The sequence below is a fragment of the Myxocyprinus asiaticus genome, chromosome 11, assembly GCF_019703515.2.
Source record: "Myxocyprinus asiaticus isolate MX2 ecotype Aquarium Trade chromosome 11, UBuf_Myxa_2, whole genome shotgun sequence".
Classification (NCBI taxonomy): domain Eukaryota; kingdom Metazoa; phylum Chordata; class Actinopteri; order Cypriniformes; family Catostomidae; genus Myxocyprinus; species Myxocyprinus asiaticus.
Window position 1 is genome coordinate 30,569,700 of NC_059354.1, and position 8,751 is coordinate 30,578,450.

At 35.6% G+C, this 8,751-nt stretch overlaps 1 protein-coding gene across 1 annotated transcript; it reads left to right on the plus strand.

Annotated features, from left to right (window-relative positions):
- The first annotated feature begins 464 nt into the window (after positions 1-464).
- Positions 465-8,049, plus strand: LOC127447808 (2-oxoglutarate receptor 1-like). The gene is made up of 2 exons (XM_051709875.1): positions 465-1,519; positions 4,777-8,049. Exons 1-2 carry the CDS (start codon positions 1,517-1,519, stop codon positions 5,764-5,766), a joined length of 993 nt encoding a protein of 330 aa, XP_051565835.1. The 5' UTR covers positions 465-1,516; the 3' UTR covers positions 5,767-8,049.
- Positions 8,050-8,751: the final 702 nt, after the last annotated feature.

Below are 8,751 nucleotides of genomic sequence, written 5' to 3' on the forward strand. Positions count from 1 at the left end.
AAGCCGTTCACACACTGGCAAAAAAAAGGTGAATATTACATGAAAGATTTTACATATTGCACCTTAAACAAAAGGAGTAATGTTAAACAGTATGATCTTCTTGGAAGGGCTACTCAGAGGAAAAACAGGTATAAGAAAAAGCACAACTGCATTGTTCTTGTGTGAGGCTGAGAATATTTTACTATGTCCGACAATCTCTCCCACTGCTGAACAGCACTATTCCACACTAGCTCTAAACTCTAGACTCTAGTTTTATTCTATGATGCTTTGTTAGATTTTTTAAAAACTCATTGTGCTCCGATTAGTCATGCTTTCCAGCTAAACCTGGTTGCAGACTTTATCTTTAGTTACAATCCAAAATTTTGTGTTATCATTTATACGAGTTATTACAAACTCTAGCTTCACGGTGAAAGGGAAAAATTGAAAAACTTGACCATATGCATGCTTTTTTTTTTTCATATCTTTATTGTCATATTTATAACATATCTACAGTCAAATGGCCAGTATGTTAATATTCTGAGATATATTTTTAAAGTGTAAGATGAGCAGTGTGTATTTGTCTGCTGGTCAGGTCCTAACAGTGAGTTTAGGAAGACCACTTAAAGTGCCCTGGGTAATACGAATTAGATATTTGCCTCACTAGATGGTCTCACACACACACAGATCAGAAAGGCGGTAAAGGTGACCCGTTAATCAGATCTGAACTAAACATGATGTTCTCCATCTGTGTAGATTGGACAACAACAACAACAACAAGATCGATGATGTTTGCGATATCAATTCTTTTTTCTATTTTTTTCTTTTTTTTTCTGGCTTCTGTTTTGGAAAAGAGTCTGAGAGTTAGTCTTTCACCCTTGGAGGAAATACAACTGCATCAGTCAACTGAGACATGCCGTAGTTCATCATAACTACGTAGGTGACTTTTGATTTCAGTTACACCATTGTTGATATGTTATGTTGTGGGGCAATTTAATGTAAACACATTTTATTAAAACAACATTTCAGCAAGCAAATCTGCACAATACTCTAAGCATCAGCCAGATCTTATAAATATGACCATTTCTGTAGATTTTTATTTTTGTGAATCTTTTGACAAACTCATTTATTCACTGGACAAGACATGCATGTGCTTGTGTATGAGATGATGTTGACAACTTCAATTTTATGCAGGTTATGACACAAAGACTTTCCACTCCCAATATTTTTATTGTAAAGCCTTATAATTCCCCATAAGGTGTTTCAGGAAATATGATTGTTGTAGGAAGTTGCAAGAAATGTTAAACATTAACTTCTCTGGCAGAGAACTTTATGACTCATTCCATGTGCATTTGTCTCTAAGGAGTAAAGACAGAAAACATAAAAACAGATGAGACTTAACACAAATGACGATCCCTGGTTCACATTTACTGAATCTCTGGTCACAACTGTGTATGGGTCCATTAAACTACATCCATATAAATCTTGATGATTTAACACTAACCTGAGAAGAAAGTAAGGAATCAACACTACTTACATCATGGTAAGCAAGTTTTTTTTTTTTTTTTTTTTTTTCCTGTTATGCTTTTAAATGTTTTATGTACTTGACACAAAATTAATTGCAAATGATTGGTTAAAGACATAAACATGGTTAAAGATGTCCAAACATTTTTGGTTTTACCATGGTAATACCACTGTATTCTCTAAAGTGTCTCGGAGTACCTTGTAAAAATGGTAAAATATACAAATAAGATAATCATTTAGTACAACATATCAAATACCATAAATACTATTACCATCTCATACCATCACTGTAGCATGTATTGTAAAAAAGGTAACCTGCAATAGTTACCTTGAGGAGCAATTTCTACCTGATTTAATCCTCACAATCTTTTTTGTTGGCATAACTTAATGTATTAAGTATGAGTTAGTGATGTTAAACAAACTTTCTGACTTGAATTAAACCAGCTAATTAAGATGCAACCACGTGCAGCACATTTTAACAAAATACATGTTTAGTTTTATTTATTTTTTGGGTTGTTTTAATATGTTTTGTTTTCTTGTGGTACCTCCACAGTATAGTTTTCTAAGAATAAGTTTATATTTCATACTTTTTAAAATATATACACTGGTGGGCAAAAGTTAGGAATAATGTTCAGATTTTGCTGTTTTGGAAGGAAATTGGTACTTTAATTCACCAAAGTGGCATTCAACTGATCACAAAGTATAGTCAGGACATTACTGATGTAAAAAACAGCACCATCACTGTTTGAAAAAAGTCATTTTTGATCAAATCTAGACAGTCCCCATGTCTAGCAGCCATCACTCCAACACCTTATCCTTGAGTAATCATGCTAAATTGCTAATTTGGTACTGAGAAAATCACTTGCCATTATATCAAACACAGTTGAAAGCTATTTGGTTCTTTAAATGAAGCTTAACATTGTCTTTGTGTTTGTTTTTGAGCTGCCACAGTATGCAATAGACTGGCATGTCTTAAGGTCAATATTAGGTCAAAAATGGCAAAAAAAAAAAAAAAACAGCTTTCTCTAGAAACTCATCAGTCAATCATTGTTTTGAGGAATGAAGGCTATACAATGCTTGAAATTGACAAAAAAAACTAAAGATTTCATACAAAGGTGTACACTACAGTCTTCAAAGACAAAGGACAACTGGCTCTAACAAGGACAGAAAGAGATGTGGAAGGCCAGATGTACAACTAAACAAGAGGATAAGTACATCAGAGTCTCTAGGTTGAGAAACAGACGCCTCACAGGTCCTCAGCTGACAGATTCATTGAATTCTACCCGCTCAACACCAGTTTCATGTACAACAGTAAAGAGAAGACTCAGGGGTGCAGGCCTTATGGGAAGAATTGCAAAGAAAAAGCCACTTTTGAAACAGAAAAACAAAAAGAAAAGGTTAGAGTGGGCAAAGTAACAGACACCGGACAACAGATAATTGGAAAAGAGTGTTATGGATCTTAATCCCATTGAGATTTTGTGGGATCAGCTAGAATGTAAGGTGCGTGAGAAGTGCCCGACAAGACTGCCACATCTATGGCAAGTGCTACAGCAGTTGTTCTCGAAGTGTGGGGGCGTGCCCCATAGGGGGGGCGCGGAGGTATTGCAAGACTGACCCATCCTCAAATCTCGTTCACTTTCACACATTCAACAAAAACTGTGAAAATACACATAAGAACCGATGTGCGCAATTTCTTTTCCTCTGCCTTTTCTCCTGACTTGTTCAAACATTTGCCTGGCACCACAGCGCATCCTACGTGCACAGCTCTTGATTGCCCAAAGCGTTGATGTCAGGTGCGCTCATGTAAACAAGGTAATTCTTGCAAGCATGGCAGTTTCAAATGAGTGATGAGGTGAATTAACACTTAATTTCGGTCTGTTCCTCACACAACACTATCATATGGCTTCAGAAGAATTGAAATCTAAGGCACCAAGTGTTATGGATGACTTTAATGTCGCTTTTATGTGTGCTTTCGGAGCTTGGACAGCCACAAACACGATTCTCTCTTCCCTGAATCTTGTGTTTCACGGATGAAAAAAGATATACTGATTTTGAATGACAATGTGAGTAAATGATGGTAGAAAGGTCCGTTTTTATTAAAGATTATCAGTATCATTTATCAGGTGCAAATTATTGTTACTTATCACTTTTTGCAGTGCTGGCTAGGATGCGACAATCACAGTCATTTATTATTACTGGATGAGGATTTAAAAAAAACATTTATAGAGACTGCTGAAGCTTATTTCCATTCATAGGTATGAATCCTTGCAATTATCAGTTTTTATTAAAAAATAACTATTCTGTCTCCAGTGAGATATAAAACTTTCTGGTAGTTAAATGCGGCTGAATGGAGGATTCGGTTTTCTGAGTGGCCAAGCGCCAACTGGAGTGAAGTGTAACTTTTTATTCAGTTTTCTTTGAATTTTTAAATAAAACCTTTTTTGTCAAATGAAGATGAAAGAAATGTTAGTTTAATCTTTTAAAATATTTTTTTCAGTAAAAACAAAATGATTTTCGATTAGATCATTTGGAGTTTTTCTTATTTCAAAGGGGGGCGTGACCCAAAAAAAACTGAGAACCACTGTGCTACAGGAAGCGTGGGGTTAAATGTCACCTGAGTATCTGGACAAACTGACAGTTAGAATGCCAAGGATCTGCAAAGCTGTCATTGCTGTATGTGGAGGATTTTTTGATGAGAACTCTTTGAAGTAGTTTAAGAAGTTCTGAATTTTTTCACGTTATTAATGTCCTGACTATACATTGTGATCAGTTGAATGCCACTTTGGTGAATAAAAGTACCAATTTCTTTCCATAACAGCAAAATCTGTACAGTACATTATTCCAAACTTTTGGCCATCAGTGTTCATACTGTACATTTATACATTAAACCCCTGTAGCTCTGCTGCTGCCTGCATTTTTCATAACCAAATTTAAAAGCTCACCTTACACACATACATTGGTCTAATCACAAAATATTAGTCTTATTTATATTTATATCCCCGGCCCCCAATATAAAATAAAACATTTCCAATAATTCATAAACATTGTTGTGTATGTTTACAATCCAGTGATGAACATATATTTATGTGTTTTTTTATCCTGTCTTTGAAAGTCTGTGATTTCAGATTCTGTATGCTCTATTTTCCTGTAAAATGTGTTCCCACACAATTTTCTGGGGAATGATGCAACACTGAAGAGGTTAATATACAGAATTATTAATGTTTTAATGCAAAAATATCTAAAAACACTGTTATGTCTTTTATTTTCAAATGTTAGGCAAGTCTGGAGAATAATTCAACTGACTGTCTTCGTGTCGATGAATACATAAAGAGTTATTATCTTCCAGTGATGTATGGTATCATCTGCTTAGTTGGACTTGTAGGAAACCTCACGGCAATCGCTATCTACCTGGCAAAGCTCCGACCCTGGAAAAGCAGCAGCATAATCATAGTGAACCTGGCAGTAGCTGATCTGCTCTGTGCACTGAGTTTACCTATGTTGATCAAGTTTTATATTACCGAAAACTGGATACTAGGTGAGTTCATGTGCCGCTTCATTCGATTTTGCTTCCACTACAACCTCTACGGTGGTATCCTTTTCCTCACCTGCCTCAGTGTCTTCCGTTACATTGTGGTGGTGCACCCACTGAAGGCTGCTGAGATTCAGAGAAAAAGATGGGGTATCTTAGCCTGTCTGGCTGTCTGGATCATCTCCTTGTTGGAGATTGGGCCAATGCTGGGCATGATTACCCTACAGCAGGAGGGTAACATGACACAATGCGTTGACTTCGCCAGTAACGATCCTCGGGTGGTGTGGTGCTACAGTTGGATACTCACTGCTTTTGGATATGTGATACCTTTAATGGTGGTATGCTGGAGCTATGCCCACATAGCAGGCACTCTGGGCAGCAGCATATCCAGCCACAGACCAATTCGTTCTCGAGCTCGCAGGCTCTCAATTCTGATTCTTGTTGTGTTTGTAGTGTGTTTCTTACCCTATCATGTCATGCGTGTGCTGAGGGTGGATAGCCTGCGCAGGAACGATGTGACGTGCATGCATAGACGAGGCATCAATGCAGTCTACATCTTGTCGCGACCACTGGCAGGCCTCAACACCTTCTTCAACCTTGTGCTTTGTACACTGGCAGGAGACAAGTTTCAGCAGGCTTTCTGGAGCTTGGTGCACAGGAGGGTGTTCACGAACAGCAGGACAGCTGTGATTCACACAACAAACAACCTGTCAAAGTCAGACCTCCTGAACATCTGAATGCAGCACCATTTGACCTGCTTCATTACATGGATAATAACTATAATAATAATAACTTTATTTTTATAGCATTCTTTTAGAAATTTAGCACAAAGTGCTTCACAAAACATAAAATAAAAACACACTCAGTAAAACACAACACATTCACACTGTAATATAGTAATATCATAGTAATAAAAGCAAGTCTATACAAAAGAGTTTTTAAACGAGACTTAAAAACAGACACAGATTCAGCAGATCTAATATCCCAGGGCAGGCTGTTGTTCCATAACCGTGGGGCTATATAGAGTAAATATACAGAGGATATACAGGATATATATATACAGTACACTATCAAATCTGTTAATTTCATTGCATTAAATAATAATCAAACCAAGTGCCATTTATTTTAAAGTAAGCTAGCACATACACGTTTTCAATCAAAACATTTTTAAAATAAAATAAGTTTGTTAGGTTTAAAATGATAAACAATAAATATACCTCTCAAAATGTATTGTAAATGTTGTAGTTGTCAAGCTTAGTCGAACATGGCTAAAGTTAATCAGTTTAACTACACTTGTGGTTACTCTGCTATGAACCCTGTGTGAACTTTTGAGGAACTGACTTTATAAAATGACCTCGGGATCAGTTGGTTAAAATAATTGTGAAAATCGCTAAATAGGGTATACCACCTGGTTTGATATTTTGTTGCAAAGTGTGGCATAAGTGTCCACATACTTTATGGAGCCACCGTATACTGTGTATACTGTATATGTAAAATAATACTATTTTTTATAACCAATAGTGACAATAAAAAAAGTTAAATGGATGCAGTGCAGGATACATACAGTATATGTAATTAATACATTGGCACCATATATAGAGTACACCATGTAAAAACATTTGTGCAGAAAGATTTGGAAATTTGCTGTGTCCCTTTGCAATTTGAAGTATTTCTGCTGTATTAGAAAAGGTGATATATATATATATATATATATATATATATATATATATATATATAGGAAGGATAAAAAATATATATTGAAATGCTATTTGTATTCATTCATATTTAGTCTTTAATGTATACCTTGTCTTTAATGTATACCTTGTCTTTAATGTATACCTTGTATAAAATGTATTTAATGTTTTACCTTGTTAAAGGAAACACTGTGTGGAAATCATTCCAGGTAATTTGGGTCAGATGCTGTTAGATTTGTTGTAAATGTTTCACCACTCATCCATGATCTTTATCTGTGTTTGCTCGTAAATGTGTCCAAATAAACCACACGGATGAGAGGCAACACAAAACAAGTCATTCTTTGATTATTTGGATGACTGAGAATCTTCAAAGACAAGGAAACACATTGTTATTTATGGGCAGCCATTCAAATCACAGAACCACTTCAGTAGCCATTAGATATTACATTAAGGAAGTATTACTGTAAGCCATCCTACATTCCTATAGTCAGATTTCAGGAATCTCTCTTTTCAACAATGGACATTGCTCTATGTTCATGTTCTTCAGGTGTGTTTTCCCATTGTGCTGTTTGTGAAGAGATCTGTCAGAACTTTCAGTTAAATGAGCTCGATTTTCAGAGGACTCCTCTACTTTTCCACCCAAATTACAGACACTTGCAGAACTCAGACAGAAAATATACAACCCCAGTTCCGAAAGAGTTGGGACAGTATGGAAAATGCTAATAAAAACAAAAAGGAGTGATTTGTAAATTATCTTCACCCTATTGAAAGCGCTAAAATAACACATTATTTTATATTTTACCTTGTGAATTTAATAGTTTTAAATAGTTATATGCTAATTTCAAATCAGATTATTGCAACATGCTCCAAAACAGATGAGACAGGGGCAATTTAGGTCTAATATCTATCTAATATCAATCTGGGCTGCGTTTCCTAAAAACATTGCAAGCTTAAGACAATCGTAGAGACCATTTGCTCCAATGGTTTCTACAATACGCAGGCTTACAGTGCTTTTGGGAAACGCAGCCAAGACCAGTTGAAATAACAAAGTAATGTAAAACAGGAGATGTTAAACAGATGTTAAACTTCAGTGTACCTAGACAGTCAACACCATTTGCCACTTCATCCACAGATGCAAGTTAAGTCTTTACCATGCAAAGCAGAAGCCATACATCAAAACTGTCCAGAAGCGCCGCCGACTTCACTGGGCTCGGTCTCATCTGAGATGGAAAGCAGAACAGATAAATCCTGTTTTGTGGTTTGACGAGTCCACCTGTTTCCTGCATATACAGAGAATGCAGGTGCTAGATTGGCCAGCTTGCAGTCCTGACCTGTCTCCAATTCAGAATGTGTGACACATTATGAAGCACAAAATATGGCAATGAAGGACACGTACAATTGTGCATAATGGATGAATGGGGGGAAATTCTGCTTGCTAAACTTAACAAACTTGTGTCTCAGGTGGACAAATTACTTAATAAGTGTAATTAGAAGAAACTGTGATGTTACACAGTGGTAAAAACTCGACTATCACAAATTTTTGCAGCATGTTGCAATCACCCAATTTGAAATGAGTGTATATTTAAATAAATAAATAAAATTCAGAATATAAAATATTAAAAAATGTGTTGTTCTTTCAATATAGCACAGGGTAAATAGAATTTACAAACACTCCTTTTTTGTTTTTATTAGCATTTTCCATACTGTCCCAACTTTCCGAAATGGGGTTGTAAAAGCACAACTGGGTTTGAAACTTTGAATCAGAAATCTAAATGTACTTACAGGTGCACTTTTAAACTACTTTTAAACACTTTAAACTTTAATTATTTTTTTTTAACTTTATCCTATGTTAAAGATTTTACCCCTCAAAAAATGAATAGTACTTTAAAAAAAAAATAATAATAATAATTCAAATGATGTACACCCACTTTAAATGACTCAAGTCATATAAGTGGTCTAAAAAAAGCTGGGTTTTTTTTTTTTTTTTTTTTTTTGCAGAAGGGTTGTCTCCCTTCATGGTGACCACCA